General features: G+C 42.6%; 1 protein-coding gene across 1 annotated transcript in view; it reads left to right on the top strand.

The window, feature by feature from the left end:
* Window positions 1-9,330: 9,330 nt before the first annotated feature.
* FRMD4A (FERM domain containing 4A) overlaps window positions 9,331-23,448 on the top strand; it is a 353,039-nt gene continuing 338,921 nt past the window's right edge. The window contains exon 1 of the mRNA XM_087722412.1: window positions 9,331-9,462. Coding sequence (XP_087578538.1) covers window positions 9,409-9,462 — 54 coding nt within the window. The 5' untranslated portion in view covers window positions 9,331-9,408. The remainder of the gene's footprint in view (window positions 9,463-23,448) is intronic.

Raw genomic sequence — 23,448 nt, 5'->3', positions numbered from 1 at the left:
ACAACAGAACTGCTGGGCTCGATTGCGGACATAAGTTAAGGACTGGCTGTCGTTGGTGCAGCTCTCAAAGTAGAGGTGTCATGAAGGGGGAAAATTTTTTTGAGGCAGCGCGCATGGCTGAAACTGTTGTGTTCTGGGCCAGCTGAAGCCTTAGGGTAGTCTTCAAGTACAGCCCCATAGTGAGGGCACTGCAGTAATCCAGACAATAGCAATAGCAGTTAGACTTATATACCGCTTCATAGGGCTTTCAGCCCTCTCTAAGCCCCCACAGGCTGAGTCAACCTTGAGCCGGTGAGATTAGCAATAGCAATATTAGACTTATATACCGCTTCATAGGGCTTTCAGCCCTCTCTAAGCGGTTTACAGAGTCAGCATATCGCCCCCACAGTCTGGGTCCTCATTTTACCCACCTCGGAAGGATGGAAGGCTGAGCCAACCTTGAGCCGGTGAGATTAGAACCGCCGAACTGCAGATAACAGTCAGCTGAAGTGGCCTGCAGTACTGCACCCTAACCACTGCGCCACCTTGGCTCTTTTTATGTATGTTAGCATATTGCCCCCACAGTCTGGGTCCTCATTTCACCCACCTCGGAAGGATGGAAGGCTGAGTCAACCTTGAGCCGGTGAGATTAGAACCGCCAAACTGCAGATAGCAGTCAGCTGAAGTGGCCTGCAGTACTGCACCCTAACCACTGTGCCACCTCGGCTACAGTCTCAGTTTCATGGGACGGAATGGGTCTACTATTAGACATCCAGAAATGAATGATACAATATATAGATAATGTCAGCTGCACAAAAACAAAATGAAAAATAAAACAAATTTTCATTTCACCTATTACTTTCTGGAACAAGTTGCCCTGTTTATCCAGAAAATCTTCTCAGATTCTACGAAAATGAAAGGCGGTGTGGATAATTTAAAGAAACCCCAAAATGGTTGATCACTGGTGCTTTTGTGGGGGGGGCGGGGGCGGGTTTGCAGCAGTTCTGGCATAAAATAAAATGAAATGAATTGTCCCAAAGCTGCTTCGATAACGCGATTATTGTTAAAATGCCTTGTAGCGTGATTAAAACTTATCACTGCTTTGAAAATGACTTGCCGCGGCGAGACAATCCCGGCGTGCGTTCGGTCCCTTCGTCGGCCTGCTTTTAATAAAGCAATTTGCAAAATGATTACCAAGTGCATTTATTTCTGAATACTAATGAATGCTTCCTGCCGCCTTGATTGGTTGCTGCGAGCTTTCCCCCCGCCTTTTATTTTTTCTCTGCAGCGGATATAAAGGGATGTAAACATTGCACGTTTATTCGGATGACACGGTGATGGCAATTCCTTCCTGCATCCTTCCGCACAGATGGCATTGTGCCCACAGACCACTTTTCCCTGCATTGGAACCAAATTATTACCATTCGACTATATTTAGAAAACAAGATCAGGCTGATTTGCCTGGAAGGGGTTGTGAACTAGAGAGAGGCGGGGGGGGGGGTGCCTCAGCCACTTGGTGTTTGGCAAACAGTAGGGAGCCCGTTAAAATAAATAAATAAATCCCAGCCACCCCCACAATCAAAAAAACAGTAATTATACTCTTGGTCAACAATTAGCTTTAAGGAGAGCAATTGTGAAGGAGAAGGTGGGATACGGTAAGGCAATTATTTGAGGAAAAGGTCTCCTGTAGGCCCGGGAAGATGGCTTAGGCTACACAACCTTGGGAAACCTTCTAGGCTAAAACATTATTTGGGTGTTTGGCCGTCAGAGGCACAATTAACCGGGTTAGTGAGGGACCACAATTAGAACGCAAGGACTACCTGTGGGGTATGGCCACGATGGTGCAGTGGTTAGAATTCAGTATTTTTTTAGAGAGGGCTGTAAAAACACTATGAAGCGGTACATAAATCTAAGTGATGTTGCTCTCTCTCTCTCTCTCTCTCTCATCTATCTATCTATCTATCTATCTATCTATCTATCTATCTATCTATCTATCTATCTATCTATCTATCTATCTACCTACCTACCTACCTACCTACCTACCTACTTACCTACTTACCTACTTACCTACTTACCTACCTACCTACCTACCTATCTCTATCCATCTATAGCTATAATCTATCTATCTATCTATCTATCTATCTATCTATCTATCTATCTATCTATCTATCTATCTATCTATCTATCTATCTATCTATCTATCTCTATCATCTACCTACCTACCTACCTACCAACCTACCTACCTACCTACCTACCTACCTACCTACCTACCTACCTACCTACCTCTATCCATCTATAGCTATAATCTATCTATCTATCTATCTATCTATCATCTATCTATCTATCTATCTATCTATCTATCTATCTATCTATCTATCTATCTATCTATCCATATCTATCTATCTATCTATCTATCTATCTATCTATCTATCTATCTATCTATCTATCTATCTATCTATCTATCTATCCATATCTATCTATCTATCTGTCCCTCCCTCCCTCCCTCCCTCCCTCCCTGTCTCTCTCTCTCTCTCTCTCCACCTCTCTCCCTCTCTCCATGGTGCTTCAGTGATTAGAATGCAGTATTGCAGGCTGACTCTGCCCATTGCCAGCAGTTCAATCCTGACCAGCTCAACCTTCCCAGGTGGGTAAAAGGAGGACCCGAATGGTTGGGGGCAACAGGCTGACTCTGTAAACCGCTTAGAGAGGGCTGCAGAAGCACGATGAAGCGGCATATAAGTCTAAGCGCTATTGCTTGGTGCAAACCTCCAGGGCACGACCCGAGTCAAGGCTGCTGAGCTTACGGCTTGAGGAGTTATACAAACTCAGGCGTTGGGCTGACTCAGCGCACTACGCCTGAGCAGCACGGATTAGTCCGCTGTGTGGACACAATTACTGCCATTAAGTAGATCAAGTCTCTTGAGCTCAGCTTGCCTCCCTCCCTCGTCACCTCAAGAACATCATCGGGAAGGCAGAAGCCGGTGGATGTGGCTTTACTGTGTGGTGTTTTTTCCCCCCCAGCTTTGCTATTTACTCCTTGGAGGCCCCCCCCAACGCCACTCCCAGCGAGGCCTGGTTCTTGCTTCGCTTCTGACAAGCTGGCCAGATGTTGAGGCCAGCTGAGACCTGATGAATAGCAGCTTTCCCCCCTGTCTGGAGAATCGACTGGTAACAAAGCAAATCCCGCTTCTTGATTGATTTTCCACAAGATGTGGAAACGCAGAGATTCTGTCCACCCCAGGCAGGGGGGGGGGGTTAGTGGGAGGGGGGGGTTTGCTGGTCTCTTGCTGTTTGCATTCAGAAGCCGTGCAGCCGTGATTGATGTGGGTGGGTGGGTGCGGGAAATGAGGAAGAGAATCAAACGCTTGGAAACCTCGCCCCCCCCCAATGCTGTCTACACCCTAGTGCATTACGGTGCATTCATAGGAATTTCCATACCGATGGGAGGGGGGAGGGGATAATCACCTGTTTTAGCAGCGGCAGGACTTAAATGCCCAGCTCACCTGATGGGTGAGACAGGAGGAGATTGGCAGGGAGTCAAAGAAGGTTTGGAGTTGATGGACAGCATCCTGTGGGCTCTAGAGGGCTTCACACTGGACTCTTCCCATAGCAAGAAAGTTCGAACGCCATCACTCTGCTAAACAAATGATTCCCTCCCCACTGTCAAACTGTTCACTAAGTCTGTTACTATTAGTTTTCTCATCGTTCCTATCACCCTTCTCCTCCCACTTATGACCGCAGGACTGTGACTTTGCTGCTTGCATCCTTACGATTGATATTGATATTGATTGTTTTCTGATTAATTATTGTACCCTGTGACTAGCATTAAGTGCTGTACCTTAGGATTCTTGATGAATGTGTTTTGTCTTTTTTTGCACACTGAGAGCATCTGCCCCAAAGACAAATTCCTTGTGTGTCCAATCACACTTGGCCAATAAAGAATTCTATTATTCTATTCTATTCTATTCTATTCTATTCTATTCTATTCTATTCTATTCTATTCTATTCTATTCCATTCTACTCTACTCTACTATTTCTATTTCTATTCTATTTCTATTCTATATTCATTCCATTCTTCTACTCTGTTCTACCCTACCCTACTCTACTCTACTTTATTCTATTCTATATTCATTCTATTTTTCTACTCTACTTTACTCTATGTTCATTCCATTCTTCTACTCTACTCTACTCTACTCTACTCTACTCTACTCTACTCTACTATTTCTATTTCTATTTCTATTTCTATTTCTATTTCTATTTCTATTTCTATTCTATATTCATTCCATTCTTCTACTCTGTTCTACCCTACCCTACTCTACTCTACTTTATTCTATTCTATTCTATATTCATTCTATTTTTCTACTCTACTTTACTCTATGTTCATTCCATTCTTCTACTCTACTCTACTCTACTCTACTCTACTCTACTCTACTCTACTATTTCTATTTCTATTTCTATTTCTATTTCTATTTCTATTTCTATTTCTATTTCTATTCTATATTCATTCCATTCTTCTACTCTGTTCTACCCTACCCTACTCTACTCTACTTTATTCTATTCTATTCTATATTCATTCTATTTTTCTACTCTACTTTACTCTATGTTCATTCCATTCTTCTACTCTACTCTACTCTACTCTACTCTACTCTACTCTACTCTACTCTACTCTACTCTACTCTACTCTTTCTATTTCTATTTCTATTTCTATTTCTATTTCTATTCTATATTCATTCCATTCTACTCTATTTTACCCTACTCTACCCTACTCTACTTTATTCTATTCTATTCTATATTCATTCTATTTTTCTACTCTACTCTACTCTACTCTACTCTACTCTACTCTACTCTACTCTACTCTACTCTACTCTACTCTATATTCATTCCATTCCTCTACTCTACTCTACTCTACTCTACTCTACTCTACTCTACTCTACTCTACTCTACTCTACTCTACTCTACTCTACTCTACTCTACTCTTCTATTTCTATTCTATATTCATTCAATTCTTCTACTCTATTCTACCCTACCCTACCCTACCCTACCCTACCCTACTCTACTCTACTCTACTCTACTCTACTTTATTCTATTCTATTCTATATTCAATCCATTCTTCTACTCTACTCTACTCTATTCTATTCTACTCTACTATTGCTATTTCTATTCTATATTCATTACATTCTTCTACTCTATTTTACCCTACCCTACCCTACTCTACTCTACTTTATTCTATTCTATTCTATATTCATTCCATTCTTCTACTCTACTCTACTCTACTCTACTCTACTCTACTCTACTCTACTCTACTCTACTCTATTCAAGGGACAATCCAGAGTTTGTGTACAACATGGTCAGAAGTTCAACGATGGCCCAGAAAAACACAGGACAAATCTCTCCATTGCAAGCAGTCTTGGAGATGGCTTTGAGGAATCAGAATTGCTTTTCCGCGTCTTCCTCTTACAACAATTCATTTAGTGACTGTTGTGGTTGGGACGGTGCTGAAAAAAGTGACATGACTGTTCTTGACACTCTTAGCAACGATCTCATGTTTATGACAGTCGCAGCATCTCGGGGTCATGCGGGAACCCCCTTTTGCAACCTTCTGACCTATGTGGGGGAGTCACATAACAACTATGTGATTAACCTAACCGCAGGGATTCATTTAACAACCATGGCAAGAATGGTTGTAAAATGGAGAAAGGCTTGTTTAACAAATTTCTCACTTAGCAACATAATTCGTGGGCTCGATTGTGGTTGAAAGTGAAGGACCGCCTATATTTCACTCCTAATGGTTAAAATTAATAGAATCCATCTCATGTATCCCATTTTTTTGCATTCATATACTGCAAAAACATTTTATGCCATTTAAAGATCATGCGGCAATTCATTAACGTCTTGAGTGATAAATAATTATGATTTGTTTATGGCCCTGGCTATAAACCTTCCATAGTATTAATTCTCCCCCACCAAGGTTCGCTGGCTTACTATTTCTCTGGTTTTATGTTGCAAATTAGTGACTTTATAGGGATTAAAATATTTCTCCCAGGGTGCTAATAAACCTTCAAGTTTTCTAGAGAGACAATATGATGATCTTTTGCAGGACTGCATACGTGTAAAAAAAAACAAAAAAATCTTTAAAGAGGAGAAGTAAAACCCAACCGTGTTAGTAAGAAACTGGGAAAACAGGGAAATCCCACCAGAAGAGGAAGTAATTAGAAAAATCCTGATTTGTGCTGAAATGGATAAATTGACATGGGAATTAAAGGACAAAGATGAATCAGAATATTATAAGATCTGGGATAAATTCTATCGATGTTTGGAACAAAAAAGGAAAGATAAGCAAGAACTAAGATTTATAGAATGGGGATTGGAATTACGTACGATATCATAACAGTGAATATGTATGACAAGGCCAAAGCAACATGGATGGAAATGCGATATCCTTATATTTGTAAATACCGAATAGACCAGTGGTGGGTTTCAAAACATTTTGGAACCTACTCTGTGGGTGTGGCCTCCTTTGTGGGAGTGGCTTGACAGCCATGTGACCTGGTGGGAGTGGCTTGCTGGCCATGTGTTTTCTCTCTCTCTCTCTCTCTCCCTCTCTCCCTCTCTCTCTCTCTCCTTTCTTTTGTCTCTGTTCCTTTTTCCTTTTTTTCTTTCATCTCTCACTTTTTCTTTCTTTTTTTCTTTTTTCTTTCTTCCTTTTTTTCTCTTTCTCTCTCTCTCTCTCTCTGTGAGTCTGTCTGTGGGTATGGCCTCCTTTGTGGGAGTGGCTTGCCGGCCATGTGACCTGGTGGGAGTGGCTTGCCGGCCATGTGTTTTCTCTCTCTCTCTCTCTCTCTCTCTCTCTCTCTCTCTCTCTCTCTCTCTCTCTCTCTCTCTCTCTCTCTCTCTTTCTCTCTCCTTCCTTTTGTCTCTCTGTCCCTTTTTTCTTTTTTTCTTTCATCTCTCTCTCACTCTTTCTTTTTTCTTTATTTATTTATTTATTTCTTCCTTTCTTTCTCTTTCTCTTTCTCTCTCTCTGTCAGTCTGTCTGTCTGTCTCTCTCTGTGTGTGTGGCAGTGGTGGGTTTCAAAAAAGTTTGGAACCTCTTCTGTATGTGTGGCCTGTTTTCCGGGTCCACTGGTGGAACCTCTTCTAACCGGTTCGGTAGATTTGACGAACCGGTTCTACCGAATAGGTGCGAACTGGTAGGAACCCACCTCTGGAATAGACCAATTGTAAATAAGCATGGTGGTTATAATATTTAACTTTATATTCTAGTATGTATGGCAAAGACATTGCCAGGACCATTACACTGTTTTAATGTGTGTTTAATAAAATACTTTAAAAAAAAAAGAACATTGGTAATCTCCAACTTCCAATAGAAGGTGCTGAAAGAATAAAGAAGACTTCACCTCCCAGCATTCTCAGCAATGCCTGAGCTGACTCTGGAATTCTGGGAATTAGAGTCTCCCACCCCTCTAGAATCAGCCGGTCACTGATTGGCTCCTTTCTGGGGACACACCTGAGGGCCATTAACTCTGATGGGCCACACCTGCCTGCCAATTAACACAGGCAAATCCTATTTTCTTCAGCGTTTCCCAACATGGAGGCAGCTTTTCTCATGGAAACCCTTTGGAGGCCAAAAAAATAAAACATAAAAAAAAGGAGCTTTGGATAAATCACTGAATTTTATTTTTGGTTAAAGAACCAATGAGGTAATTAGAGGACTGGGGGCTAAAACATACGAAGAATGGTTGCAGGAATTGTCTAGTCTATTCAAAAGAAAGACTGGAGGTGATATGGCAGCATCTTCCAGTACTTGAGGGGCTGTCCCAAGGAAGAGGGGTTCAAGTTATTCTCCAAAGCACCAGAAGGCAGGACAAGAAGCAATGGGTGGAAACTAATCAAGGAGAGAAGAAACTTAGAATTAAGGAGAAACTTCCTGATAGTGAGAACAATTGATCCATGGACAATTAATTCAGGAATTGTGGGGGCTCCATCACTGGAGGCTTTCAAGAAGAGACTGGAGTGGACAGCCAGTTAGCTTGAATGGTAGAGGGTCTCCTGCTCTAGCAGAGGGTTGGACTAGAAGACCTCCAAGACCCCTTCCAACTCCGTTACGCTGTTCTGCTTTAAATCATGGAACACCTCGTCTCTAGAAGCTGTGGGGGCTCCATCACTGGAGGCTTTCAAGAAGAGACTGGACAACCATTAGTCTGAAATGGTAAGAGGGTCCCCTGCTCGAGCAGGGGGTTGGACTAGATGACCTACAGGGTCCCTTCCAACTCTTGTTATTCTGTCCTTTTCATTTTAGGCCATTTATTTGCTGCTGCTTCTCCTTCCCCCACATACCCCTGTGTCCCAAATGAGAAGTTTTGGATCTGGGCTGAGGAATCTTGGTGCTTTTTACATGATCTCTGGTCCTTCTCGCTTAACCTTGGAAGATGATTTCTTTTTCTGTTTGGAAGCCCAGAGGAAGATATAATGCTGAAGCCCTTGTGTGTGAGTGTGTGTGTGTGTGTGTGTGTGTGTGTTTGTGTGTTTTGCAGCCGTTGTGATCTGAACGCTAACAAGGGCAGGCTGTGTAATTACATGTTTTCCTCCTGAGCATGGTTAGCCCCATGGGGAGCTGAATTCATTTCGGGAAAGCAAAATTCTTCTCTCTCTCTCTCTCTTTTTTTCCTTCTTCTTCTTCAGTTAAGGTGAAAGGGGGTCAACCCCAAACCCCAGTTGCTGTCCCTGTGTTACAAAGGCAACTGGTGTTGTTGCTCTGTGCTTTTGCTCTGTCATTGCTCATCCCAGAATTATGCAGATGCTGGCGTTCGGAATAGGGAGGCACCGTTGCTTTGGGGAAGAGAGGAGACCTTGGTTTTGCCAGCAGTAGATTCTCATTTTTGGAAAAGGGGGAGTGGGGGGGGGCTCGGTGTCGCTGCCCCTTTGCAAAGGAGAAGCTCAAGGTTGGTGCAAGCTTCCTCTGCGATCCCACCTGACGGGGCAAAGCACTTAATTTCGCCATCCTACGAGAGAGAAACGTGAAGCTCTCTGCAGCCCTCCAGTAATTTCAACCTGATCCATGAGGTAGGTGTTAGGACGGAGTGTCATCATCTCCTCCTCTGCTTCTGGGCAAACCATTTTTAAGCATCTTCCTGCAGATGCTGGTCTGCTGTTGTTGTTGTGTTTTTCATCTCCTCTGCAAGCCTCCTGATTTACTCCCTCCTGTGTCAAGTCTGGCCTAGCTCAGAGCTGCGTTTCTCTCTTTTGCAGGATTTATTTTCGGGGGGGGGGGTCTCCTCGTAGGCACCTTGGTCTCCTCCCAGGTGGTTTCCCCCCCCCTCCGAGCTTGATTTTGGATGTTTCTGCTTGCAGACTGCCGAGGGTGTGCTGCTGGACACATCACCCTTCAGAGGAAGGCCCAGAGCCGGCTGCGTCTAGGGAAGGATTTATATGAAAGCAATGGCTATGCAGAAGACGTCGGAATCTGCTCTCAGCTTACTCATGGTAGGTGACTTTACAAAATGTGGAGCTCTGGAGAGCATCGGGAGTGCAGACGGAGTAGATTGTGGCGGAGTTTTGGGGCATCGTTTTTATATCTCAAGTAAACAAGGAAATGGGTGGGATGATTTTTTTCTCCTATTAGAAGCCCCTGGCAATCGTTGGGGACATTATTATTATTATTTAAATGCACACAGGTGTTTACATCTTGTTTTCAATCTGTTGAGATCTTGCGTGTGCTGTTGGGAGGGTTGAATTAGGGGGGGAAACACAAAATAAAAATAACAGCATAGGATTGCAACAGTGTGGATATTCGGTTGCTTTTATTGGCTTAGTGAATGTTTGCAATAATCAATAAATAAACACTTAGCTATGGAATATAGGTGTCATAGCTACATAAGGGTTACAAGAGCTTTTAACTGTGGTCGGCTTTGCTTTAGGGAACTGTTTGGAGGCTAGAGGCAGTGTTTTTTTTTCCTGGAAGGACTCAGGATCGCATAGAGGTTGTTTCCATCTGTATGACCAACATCTGCATTTCATGTCTCCCCTACAAGATGTGGTCTTTGGTCTCTCGGATGCCAAGGCTGCCGTTTAGAAGGGAGAGGCATTTTATTTTTGGCTTTAATTGATTGGAAAACCCTTGAGTTTGTCCTGGGATTGCATCCTGAATGATCCATGTCTTTGGCTTTTCCGTCAATCAACCAGGAACGGTTTTAGTTGTTGGGTTTCCCCCAAGTGGAATCCATCTTCTTCGAAGGCTAGAAAAGACAAAATGGCACATTGTTTTTCTTGATCTCCTGCTTTCTGACAGCGTAAAAAAAAACGGAACACGGCATTTTCAGACCTTCTGAGATTCTATAGGTCATGTTCACGAGCGGGTAGAAAAGGTCAGAGGAGAGCACGTTTTATATCTACTTATTAAATGCTCGATTAAATGTATTGATGTACGTTGCAATTATATTTATCATCGGCTGTCACCACAAACGACTTGCAGCAATATGGTCTCCCTCCCCCCCGCCCCCCCCAGATGCTTTTTAAAGGTTATTTTTCTAGTTTCTACTTATTTTAACCTCATGACAAAAGGCCCCTGGTCTTCAACTTGCTCCATCAATATAGAACGTTGTTATGTCCAATAAAGTGATCATAATGCATTGATATTTTTTTTGAAGAGTAGGTTACTTGGCGTTGGTTTGAATGGTGGTAGATCCTCCTGCATTTCCCCCTCTCTTGATCCAGGTGTGTGAGACAATTCTTGGTCTAGGAACAGAATGTTCTGGAGAACCTGGATCCAATGTTATCTGGAATAATAGGCTGTCTGAGACACCTTGACCTGCTTCTGGTTCAGAGGATTTATTTCTAGAAACTTACAAGCTACTTACAGAATATCAAGTAGGGCATTTGGTAGAGTTCAGAGGAAAATTAAGGAAAGTTGTAGAGTCCACCAGCATATTCAACAACAACAGTAACAAAACTAGCTGTCAGGCCTGCAATTATATTCCTTTTAGAATTTTGGCCTGCCACACTTTCTCTTATTTCATTATGCTGTTTCGTTAGTATAGTTGATGGGAGGGGGGAATAGACAGGAGTAGGATTGTGGAATGTATTGTTTTTCATTCTTTACTAGAAGCCAAGGTCATCCTTTGTCCCCGCACTTTCACACCTGACCGGAAGCAGCTGGGTATGGATGCCAGCGTGGAAGAAGAAGATTGGACCATGCGATGGATTGTGGGTGGTGGGGACAAGATCGTGAACTTTTAACTGGGTGGGATTCTGATGTCATTTCCAGAATTGGGATTAACACAGATGTGCTAAGATGTCTGATTTATTAAATTGGAACTTTAAGGATCGTTTTGCCTTTGATTCTGATTTAATTCTACATGGCACTTGGAACGCTGACATTAGCATTCTCATAGAATCATAGGGTTGGAAGGGACCTTGGAGGTATTCTGGTCCAACCCCTGGCCCAAGGCACATGTTCTGTTACTAGATAGATGAATTTAGCACATCCCTGTCGATACGCTAATATCAAAACGTCTGTGGTTTCCTCTGTTTGTCTGCCTTTTCTGTTCTGCCCTATATAAAGAATTAATTTAAGTTTGATAACAAGGCTAGAAAAAAGATGGAAGAAAGTTTGACTTAATTTGCAAGGTAGCCCAAAACTGGGTGGGATAGCCAGCCTTGGAGACAACAGGATGGAAAAGGAGTTTGACATGCCCACAGAAGTTGGGCTCAAACTAACAGAAGGATGATTAACACAAACAGATCATTTGTTTTTTTTTATTGAAGACAAAGAAATCTTGGACAGGTATATAGGATGCCTTGGTGGCATATGGAAAATATCTTGGAGCTGTGGCTGATAGCAAGCTGATAGGAGTCAATGTGGTAAGAGCATAAGAGCCGAGGTGGTGCAGTGGTTAAATGCAGCACTGCAGGCTACTTCAGCTGACTGCAGTTCAGCAGTTCGGCTGTTCAAATCTCACCAGCTCAAGGTTGACTCAGCCTTCCATCCTTCCGAGGTGGGTAAAATGAGGACCCGGATTGTTGTTGGGGACAATATGCTGACTCTGTAAACCGCTTAGAGAGGGCTGAAAGCCCTATGAAGCGGTATATAAGTCTAACTATTGCTATTGCTATTTGGTCTTCCAAAAAGAAGCACACGCTTGGATGAAAGCATAGGTTCCAAATCACAAAAATTTCACAATACTCAGTTTGTTGGTCACAACTCAAATAATTTTCAGTTTAAAAACGGATTCAGAGAAACTGAATTCAGAGAGGCATAGAAAAAAAACCCCAACAAGGATGATCAGAGATGGCAGTTGAAGACTTAAGGGTGCCTTTCGTGAGCTTAGTTGAAATCTAAGTCTAGATGAAATGTAGCTGAAGCCATTGGGATTCAAATATAATTCATATATATATATGAATCCGCGGTGGCTTCCTCCCTGTGGAGATAAGGTAGATCCCCATCTTGGCCTTCTTTTTGCAAGGACCTGAAGATCTGGTTTTGCCAATGGAAGCCAGGATGACATGAAGCCCACCAAGTGGTTGGTTTGAATTGCTGTCTTAGGAAGGTGGAGATTAATTGGTTTTGTATCGGGGTTTTATTTCTGGAAGCCGTCTGTAATGATCAAGAGTGAGAGGGGTGGGCCTATAGGTTTCCTTAATAAATAATGGTGAAAATAATAATGCAACCATTGACTGAAGGAGTTGGTGACCTTCACTTTGCTGACTGTCTTCTAGCAGAGACTAATTGACTATCTGCCAAGTTTATGTTGGCTCAGAATGCCTGCATGGACTCAGTTGTCCCAGGGACTTGGTGGCTTAAAAGGATGCTGAAATTCACGGCAGAACTAGAGACGGGTATCTGCAGAGGGTGGTTTTTAAAAAAATAATAATAATAATGAAGATGGCAGCCATACAAAGTATGATCAAAGCCCAACTTTGTGTGATATGCGGAAGAGCCTCCTCTGAAGGAGATGGATAGGTTAGAAGTAGAAAATATAAATAAATACATTTTAAAACTGGAGAGGGCTTTGATCCCACTTCTGTGGGAACCCCTCCCTCCCTCTCCCTCTCCCCCCACTCTCTCTGTCATCTCTCTCTCTCTCATCTATCTACAGTATATCTACCTTCTTATCTTTATATCTATCATCTCTCTGTTTCTCTCATCTATCTAGTCCATCCATATATCCATCCATCCATCCATCCATCCATCCATCCATCCATCCATCCATCCATCCATCCATCCATCCATCCATCCATCCATCATCATTATCTATCTATCTATCTATCTATCTATCTATCTATCTATCTATCTATCTATCTATCTATCTATCTATGTATCTATCTATCAATCTATCAATCTATCAATCTATCAATCTATCAATCTATCAATCTATCAATCTATCAATCTATCAATCTATCAATCTATCAATCTATCAATCTATCAATCTATCAATCTATCAATCTATCAATCTATCAATCTATCAATCTATCAATCTATCAATCTATCAATCTATCAATCTATCTATACCTCATCTCTCTCTCTCATCTATCTACAGTATATCTACCATCTATCTTTATATCTATCATCTCTCTGTTTCTCTCATCTATCTAGTCCATCCATATATCCATCCATCATCTATCCATCCATCTATCTATCATCTATCTATCTATCTATCTATCTATCTATCTATCTATCTATCTATCTATCTATCTATCTATCTCTTTCTCATCTCTTTCTCTCATCTATCTACAGTATATCTACCATCTATCTTTATATCTATCATCTCTCTGTTTCTCTCATCTATCTAGTCCATCCATATGTCCATTCATCCATCATCCATCATCTCTCTCTCTCTCTCTCTCTCTCTCTCTCTCTCTCTCTCTCTCTCTCTCTCTCTCTCTCTGTCTCTATCATCTACCTACCTACCTACCTACCTACCTACCTACCTACCTACCTACCTACCTATCTATCTCTAGCTCATCTCTCTCTCATCTATCTACAGTATATCTACTGTCTTATCTTTATATCTATCATCCCCTTGTTTCTCTCTCTCTCATCTCTCTAGTCCATCCATATATCCATGTATCCACCCATTATATATATATGTGTGTGTGTGTGTGTGTGTGTGTGTGTGTATCTCTCACACACACACATACGTGCACACACTCACACACAGGCCTATCTACCGTCTATCTTTATATCTACCCTCTAATATAAATAAATAAATTTTAAAACTGGGCAGGGCTTTGATTCCACTTCTGTCCTTGCCTTCTTGACTTCTTCTTTTTGGAGCAAACCTTGGAGGCCCCCCTGGAGCCAGGACTGAGAGTTTGCTACTATTTGAGTAAAAGCCGTTTCATACATATGTATTTCCTTCCTTTTGTGAGCACTTAGTCACAATATAATACTACTGGCACCTTTTAGCTAAAGCAGTAGGGAATTTTATGTTAATACGCACAGAGAATGCCTCTCTTGGGGTTGTTAAGTTGCCAGCACAAGAAATATCAACTGAATCATGTCTATGAATTCCAATGCGCAAGGCTTCAATTATTTCAATTCCACTGGCTGCAAACGCATTAATGGAAATATATACATATCACTTGATCTCATAACTCTTCTTCTTATCTGTCCACCCAGAAAATGGGAATAGCTTCTTCTGGAGATACGCAGATCTGAGTCCATTTCTGTCCTTACAAGTAAGATGTCTTCAGTGACCAAGGATATTTTTGATCAGAGGGTTGATTAATCTCCTACAGCCTTTTCAGAGATTCAACTTAGACTGGGAAGTGGCCACAAAATGTCTCATTAATTCCACCCAGACAGGGTTGAATATTATTGAAAAGTTCCAGATAGACCACAAAGATTCGAAGTAGGTTTGGCCAATAAAGTTGTGGGATCAGTTTGTCAACTGATACTAATTCATTTTCGGGTGACATTCATTCAAAATCTTGTTGACATCTGAAGTCAAATCCTGGATTGTTGTTCCTAAAGGAATCTCCTCTTCTGAGTTGTTCTTTTGTGTATCACTGTCAACTAAGTGTAAGGAAGAGAATGGCACCCCCACCTCCGAGGTCCTTTGTTGGGAAGGAGTGCCTGGTGCTTAGACAATTGTCCCTTCAGCTGTTGAGCTATTTCTCTTCTACCAGGTCCTTCTATGTTCATTTCAGGTTCAGTTCCTCCCATTCCACCAAGATAGGACCTTGGGCCTCTTTTGTAGTTATTAATTTCTTTTTATTTGCATAATTTCTACTTGTCTTTTACTGTCCTTTCCACCTTATGCATAAATTGTGTTTTAATACTTTTGGGGAGGACTTCATAATTTTCTTGGACACGCTCAGGATGGTCCATTGCTACCTTTTCAATATATGCAACGATTTTGTTGAAACGCATTAAGTTCTGCTTGGTGTGAAATATCACAATGTCGTCGTGAAGGGAGCCCTTGGCCTTCATTCACACATGCAGATTACCAGCAATCAATGTACATGTGTGAACCGGTTGTCTGCCAGCCCAGACAGCGCATTTATCTGGAGACAAAACTCATTAATCTCAGTGAGACCTTGTGTTCTGCAAACGCTTTTAGGTGAAGCTGCTGCGGCTGCTGAAATTAGTCAGTGGATTGACGGTAATTTTCATTAGGCTAATAGGAAAAGTGAACTTTTCGGTCTAATGGAAATCCTGACTACACCGGCCTTGGTCCTAATGTACGAGTACTGGCACAGTCTGTCCATCTGTCTGTCTGTCCATCTGTTTATCTGTCCATCTGTCCATCTGTCTGTCCATCCATCTGTCCATCCACCTGGCCATTCATCTGCCCATCCGTCCATCTGTCTCTCCGTCCATCCATCTGTCCGTCCGTCTGTCCATCCGTCTGTCCATCCATCTGTCCATCCAGCCATCCGTCCATCCATCCATCCGTCCATCCATCCATCATCCATCCATCCACCCACCCACCCACCCACCCACCCACCCACCCACCCATCCATCCATCCATCCATCCATCCATCCATCCATCCATCCATCCATCCATCCATCCATCCATCCATCCATCCATCCTTCTGTCCATCCATCCGTCCATCCATATGTCCATCCAATCCAATCTCTCTCTCATCTATCTAGTCCATCCGTCCATCCATCTCTCTCTCTCTCTCTCTCTCTCTCTCTCTCTCATCTTTCTCTCTCATCTATCTATAGTATATCTACCATCTATCTTTATATCTATCTATCTCTGTTTCTCTGTTTCTCTCATCTATCTAGTCCATCCATGTATCCATGTGTCTGTCTATCTGTCTATTTATCTATCTATCTACCATCCATCTGTATATCTATCCTCCCTCCCTCCTTCCCTCCCCCCTCCCTCCCCCCCTCTCTCTCTGAATTTGAATGAGATGGAATCTGGAAAGATATATAAAAAGCATTTATAGGATATATCCCAACTGACTATAAATGCCTTTTATACATCTTTCAAGATTCCATCTCATTCAAATTCATCTCTAAATAGTTTCCACTTTATGGCATTTCTATCATTCATTTCCCTGTGAAATCTGCTAATAGAACCTTTTTACACTCTCGCACTTTGGTAACGTGAGCATGATGCTCTCTGGGCTCAAGGGAAGAGTGCAAGGCGATGGCTTTTTTTAAATAGCTAACTAGGCTCTTTGTGTCATGGTAGATGTTTCCTAGCAACTACCCAAAAGCTCACTGTCATTGTCTGTTTGTTGAGTGTCCGTCTCAAAGAGAAGATGGGGGGGGGACACCTGGGTGCTCTCTGAGCTTGGCTGCTTTCTTGCAGATGTTTCATTACCTAACTAGGTAACGCCTTCAGTGCTAGGAGGAAGGGGGAGTTACTCTCTGTTTATATATTAGTGACTTGCCGTGTCCGTGATGGTGGAAGTGGCCTTGATTGGATTTTGGTTAGATTATTGTTTATTGCTGGATTATTTGTCTGAGTTGACAATTCCTTGATTGGGAATTATTCATTTCCTGATTATTGGTCTTGTATTAACCTTGGTGCTAATCTCCACATATCTGAGAGGTGATTGTTGTTGAGGCAGTGTTTTATTTTTTAATTTTAATTTTAGTTTTTTAACAGAATAACAAATGTTGGAAGGGACCTTGGGGGTCTTCTAGTCCAACCCCTTGCTCAGGCAGGAGACCCTCTGCCATTTCAAACAAATGGTTATCCAATCTGTTCTTAAAACACCCAGTGATGGAGCAAGCCCTTAGTTCTGGAAGCAGGCCGCGAATGCTGGCTGGGGAATTCTGGGAGTTGAAGTCCGGACATCTTCAAGTTGCCAAGGTTGAGAAACACTGCATTAGTGTTTTGAGAAAAACACTAACCTAATTTGATTTGGGGGTGAAGTTCCATATATAAGTAGGCCTACACCTTCTGACTTGTTTGAGTCCTGGGAAGATCTGATGGGGGAGGGAGAGGATCGACAAAGCAATCTCTTTTACAGAATTAAAAGATCAGAGCAACCTCATTGCTAAATTTAACAGAATGGGCTGTGTGTGTGTGAGAGAGAGACAGTTCCTAATAGCGCATCTCACCTTCATCGTGTCAGGGTTCCAAATAGCATCCAAAAGTAAATCAGAGTCCAAGGCAAAGTATTGCTCAAAGTTCCAATTTATTGAGAGAGCCACGTTGGCACATCTGGGAAAACCCGAATCTGAAAGCTTCTTGGTTTTCCCCACCCAGTTGAAAGTCCAAGATCTTTCCCCCACACCCACAAGTCCATCCCATGGTCCAATCTCCCACTGCCATGCTGGCAGCTTCCACCCATCCAGTTCCAGTCAGGCGCAGAGACAAAGGATGACCTTGGCTTTCTAGAAAGAATGTTGTTATGGCTACATATAATCTAACTCTGCACAATCCCTCCTCCCATTTTCCCACAATGGAAAAGGCATAGTAGAATAATAGAAAGCCTGGCAGGCCAAAGACCCCAAAGGAAAGATGGCTGAAGGCCTGACAGTTGGCCTCTCCTCAGAAGAAAAGCATATCCTGGAAAGAGAATAATGTGGGGGGTTAACATAAGCATAACTAACACCCCCTCCCCAGGGGGAACCCTTTGGCTTATCGGGAAATTTGTCATAGAAATTTGACATTCCAACTTTTCACTCATGTAGCTTCAGAAAAAGGATCTCTTCCCCCTCCCATCCCCCACGTGGAAGCTTCCGGAAAGCTGTGAAAATATTCCAATTTGAATATTCGGTTTGAAGGCGACGCTATCAAATCAGCCCTCAAAATGGTGATGCGGAACCTTTTGAATCGATCCAATGATGTGATGGGGCTTTGGGCATCTTCCCAAGTGCTTTCTAACAAATCAGCTCTTTGAAAGCGAGGCACTTCCATCTGAGTGGAATCGACAAATCCAATCCATTGGATTTGGTGTAGCCATTTTCCCAGCCGCTAAGTCAAGGACGGGGTGGAGGATGAAATGATCTCACGCAAAATTCCTGAGATCTTGTGGGTTGGTTGCAAGCAATGAGTTTGCCTTCCAATTTTCCAAACGCATGTGCTCGCCCCCCTACTTTCAGGGTAAATTGTTGTTCTGCTCACCAACCCATAATTGGCATGAAATTATGCTGTTTTTTTCTTGTTCAGGTCATTCCCCTGTCTGAAATACACTAGTAATATTGAAGAGCTTAATGCCTGAGAAATAATGTTGAATTTTATATACATCATTTTATTCTGGCCTGCGCACAGTAAGAAAGGAAAGCGTGTTGACCTTTTTATAAATGCTTTCCAGCAAGACATTTAAATGCTGTTTTGGAATGCTGGCTGGTCAAATGAGACACCGCCTTCTGAAAGCATCCATGCATCAACATTTCAGACTAAGTGAAACAAAAATGAGGTCTCCTAATTGGCTGATGGAGCGCGTGGCTCATCTCAACTTTCCCTGAAGATGTAGGATCAGCATGTAGGATACGCTGCCCTAATTTTATCTTTCAAACAATCGTCTTGAGGTGGGTTGAGATGGGGAAGAATAACTGGCCAGTATTGGTGGCATGGTGTCTCAGTGGTTAAAGACACTGGGTTTGTCAGCTGGAAAACTGACAGCCCAGGTTCGAGACCTGAGTGCCACACAATGGGTTGAGCTCCCAGCTCCTGCCCACTTAGCAATTTGAAAGCATGAAAATGCGAGCAGATCAATAGGCGTATAGCCATGCTGGTCACAAGATCACATCAATTGTCTTCGGACAAGACTGGCTCCCTCGACCAAGAAACGGAGATGAGCTCCAGAGATGAGTTGGACAAGACTGGACAGGGAAACCTTTACATTTTTATTAGACTAAGTGAGAATTTAAACCTGAGTCTTCCTCATCCTGTTCCGATGTTTCTGAAGGCATCACAATGTTCATAGAGATATGATGATGATTTTTATCCATTCAGTCACTTCCAACTCTTGGCGAATCTATGGTCCAGGTCTCTCCACATCTCCTGACCTGGTGTTGCTTCTTTGAGTTGTCCAATGGTGATGATGATGATGATGATGATGATGATGAGGAGGAGGAGGAGGAGGAGGAGGAGGAGGAAGTTGAAGAAGAAGAGGAGGTAGTGGTTATCCACTCAATCATGTCCAACTCTTGTCAATTCTATGGTCCAGGTCTCTCCACATCTCCTGACCTGGTGTTGCGTCTTTGAGTTGTCCAATGGTGATGATGATGATGATGAGGAGGAGGAGGAAGATGAAGAAGAGGAGGTGGTGGTTATCCACTCAATCATGTCCAACTCTTGTCAATTCTATGGTCCAGGTCTGTCCACATCTCCTGACCTGGTGTTGCTTCTTTGAGTTGTCCAATGGTGATGATGATGAGGAGGAGGAGGAGGATGATGAAGAAGAGGAGGAGGTGGTGCTTATCCACTCAATCATGTCCAACTCTTGTCAATTCTATGGTCCAGGTCTCTCCACATCTCCTGACCTGGTGTTGCTTCTTTGAGTTGTTCTGCACTCTGGCTGCGGTCCAGCTTTGATGGTGTCCAGCCACCATGGTCTTTGCTGGCCTGGTTTCCTTTTATCTCCAACCCAACATCATTGCTTTCGCCAGTGAATCGCCCCGCGTGACGTGGCCAAAGTAAGCGAGGTGCGGTTTTGTGGGTTTGCCTTCCAGCGACATGTCTGGTGTTCTGCATTCCAGTGTTTTCTTGCCGGTAAACTTTGCTGTCCAAGGAATAGGCCGGAGGCTTCTCCAGGGCAACAGCTCAAAATGCGTCTGTTTTCCTCCTGTCTTTGGCTTTTGTTAAGGTCCCATTCTCACAACCAAGGGCCACACAAGACGGCAGACTAACCTACATTTGGTTAAGCAAGCTGACGTCCTTGCTTTTCTATATTTGGCTCATGTTTACCATCGATATCATCCATCAACAATTCTACCCTAAGTGTCTACCGGAGACTTCGCTGCGTCTAACTTTAGAGCCTTTTAATTAACGAAATGGAATGAGATGGGAAGGGGTTTTTTGCTGCAAAGCATCCACATTATCGTTATTTGCACGAGCATAATCATTAGCATTATTGTTTTCAAAAATGTCTCCAGGCTCCATAAGAATCCCAGGGGCATTTCGATGATATAAAAATAACGGGAGGTTTTATTAGGAACTGTATGCATCATTCTACAAAGGGGTGGGTGGGAATAGAGATGTAAAGGCCTATTTTGAAAACCAGAAACTTTTTTTAATTGGCAGTTTTTCCTAAAGCCTCCCCCCAAACAAATAATAATTAAAATAAACCGGGGGGGGGGGGGGAAAGAAGGGTGACATTTTCCTATTATTATTTTTTTAAACAGTGCATAAAATGGGATTTGTCCATGATCAATGACAGGAGCGCACCTGGAGTTCTGCATCCAGATTTGGTTACCACACTATAAAAAAGATGTGGAGACTCTAGAAAGAGTGCAGAGAAGAGCAACCAGGATGATGAGGGGACTGGAGGTTAAAACATATATAAAGAATGGTTGCAGGAACTGGGCCTGGCTAGTCTAGTGAAGAGAAGGACCAGTGGGGACAGGAGAACATCTTCCAATATTTGAGGGGCTGCCACAGAGAGGAGGGAGTCAAGCTATTTTCCAAGCCTGTATACTGAGAGCATCTGCACCAAAGACAAATTCCTTGTGTGTCCGATCACACTTGGCCAATAAAGAATTCTATTCTATTCTATTCTATCCTATCCTATCCTATCCTATCCTATCCTATCCTATCCTATCCTATCCTATCCTATCCTATCTTATCCTATCCTCTATGCTATTCCTAGGCTATGCTATGCTATTTTGTATTCTGTTTTGTTTTGTTTTGTTCTGTTCTGTTCTGTTCTGTTCTGTTCTGTTATGTTCTACTCTACTCTACTCTACTCTACTCTACTCTACTCTACTCTACTCTACTCTACTCTACTCTACTCTACTCTACTCCTATTCCTATTCCCATTTCCAATTCCATTCCATTCCATTCCATTCTATATTTATTACTATTACTATTAAAGTTGTAAGCCCCCCAGAAACCACCTGAATTAATGTGTTATGTGTATTTCAGAAATAAATAACAAGGAAGAAAGGTTTGAGGTGGCCATCATGAATGGATGGGTAAAGTCAGTAGAAACCCAAACTGAACAACTACAATAAACGGAAGTGGGTTTCCCATGTTCTAACCCTTCATTTTTCCAATAGCCTTTCCCCACTATTAATCAATTGCAGGATTGATTAAATTAAATTAATTAACTAAACTGCCCATAATTGCTGATAAATCTGTGCAGCCCTCAGCAAGCATCCATAACCCCTGATACTTAAGTAAAATAATAATTTTATGCACAGAGAAAGTATGTGCGTGCATATTGCGTATATTGCTAAAGTCTACCATATCATTACAGCTTGTGAGATCTCACATTAAATCTGAAATCTGGAGTCTCACATGGAAAGGTGCCATGAGCTGATATTTCTGGGAGCGTTTTTAGCCTGGCTCCTGAAATTCATTTTTTTAAAAAAATGTAACCCCCCCCCTCTTGCGACGCGTATTTGAGCCCATATTTTGATTTATCAAACTACCCCAATTGCATTTCATAGCCTAGAGAAATGCCAAATTTATCAAGGATAAAATTCTAACTGTCCCCAGGGCTACGGAGATTCTCCGTCACCCAAGTCATGGTTGTCCCAAAGATGCTTTCTTCAAAAGGCAACTGGATTGTCTTTGAGACGCTTCTTCAGTTCCTGAAGAAGAAGCTTCTTGGATGAGAAGCGAAACATCTTCAAGGAAAAACAAAGCCGAGTTGCCTTGTTGAAAGGTACGGTTCCACCACAAAACCGCGGAGGACAAAATCGCGCTCGACGAAAGCGCGCATTTGACGTCATCACAGCGCGATGAAAACATCGCGCTGTGATCGAAAAATGTAAAAATAAAGCGAAAACCTTATCCTAACCCCCCCAAACCTAACCCTAAACCTAACCCTAAATCTAACCCTAAACGTAACCCTTAACCTAACGCTAAACCTAACGCTAACCCTTAACCTAACGCTAAACGTAACCCTAACGCTCTAAACCTAACCCTAACCCTAAACCTAACCCTTACCTTTATGTGAATCGGCTTGCTTTAATTTTAATTTTATTTCAATTTTTAATTTTTTCCGTCGCGCTGTGATGACGTCAAATGCGCACTTTCGTCGAGCGCGATTTTGTCCTCCGCGGTTTTGACGGGTCACGGAAAGGTACACTACCACGTTTGTCCAGGGTGATGTCATTTAGAGTTATTAACCTAATATTGCGAAGCTTCTTCTCCAGTAACTGTACTGCTAACTAGGGCATACAAAACCTTTGCCAGACCAATCCTCGAATACAGTTCGTCTGCCTGGAATCCACACTGTATATCGGACATTAACACGATTGAGCGAGTCCAGAAGTATTTCACAAGAAGAGTCCTCCACTCCTCTGCTCACAAGAGGATCCCTTATGCCACCAGGCTCAAAATTTTGGGCTTGGACAATCTGGAACTACGCCACCTACAGTCTGACCTAAGCGTAGTACACAAAATTGTCTTCTACAACGTCCTACCTGTCAACAACTACTTCAGCTTCAACCGCAGTAACACGCGGGCAAACAATCGATACAAACTCAAGGGAAACCGCTCCAAACTCGATTGCAGAAAATGCAACTTCAGCCACAGAGAGGTCAACGCCTGGAATGCTCTACCTGACTCTGTGGTTTCTTCCCCAAACCCCCAAAACTTCAACCTTAAACTGTCCACCATGGAGCCCACTCCATTCCTAAGTAAAGGGGGCGTGCATAAGCGCACCAGCGTGCCTACCGGCCCTGTCCTACTGTCCCCATCCATTTGTACTCATTTCATATGCTCATGTCCATGTTTATACTTATGCCTGTTATCTTGTACATGTTTGACAAACTAACTTTTGCAAAGCCATTAAAACCTGGCTTTTCCGGCAGGCCTTCTGATTGGGTGTTTGTTGTCTTTCTTTTTAATTTCGTGTGTCCTATTGTTTTTAAGTCTTTTTCTT

Source organism: Thamnophis sirtalis, unplaced genomic scaffold (genome assembly GCF_051295495.1).
Source record: "Thamnophis sirtalis isolate CommonGarterSnake01/CBP01778 unplaced genomic scaffold, rThaSir2_p1.2 scaffold_9, whole genome shotgun sequence".
In the NCBI taxonomy this organism is placed as follows: domain Eukaryota; kingdom Metazoa; phylum Chordata; class Lepidosauria; order Squamata; family Natricidae; genus Thamnophis; species Thamnophis sirtalis.
Note: the sequence above shows the minus strand (reverse complement) of the source record. Positions and strands in the feature narration are given on the sequence as shown.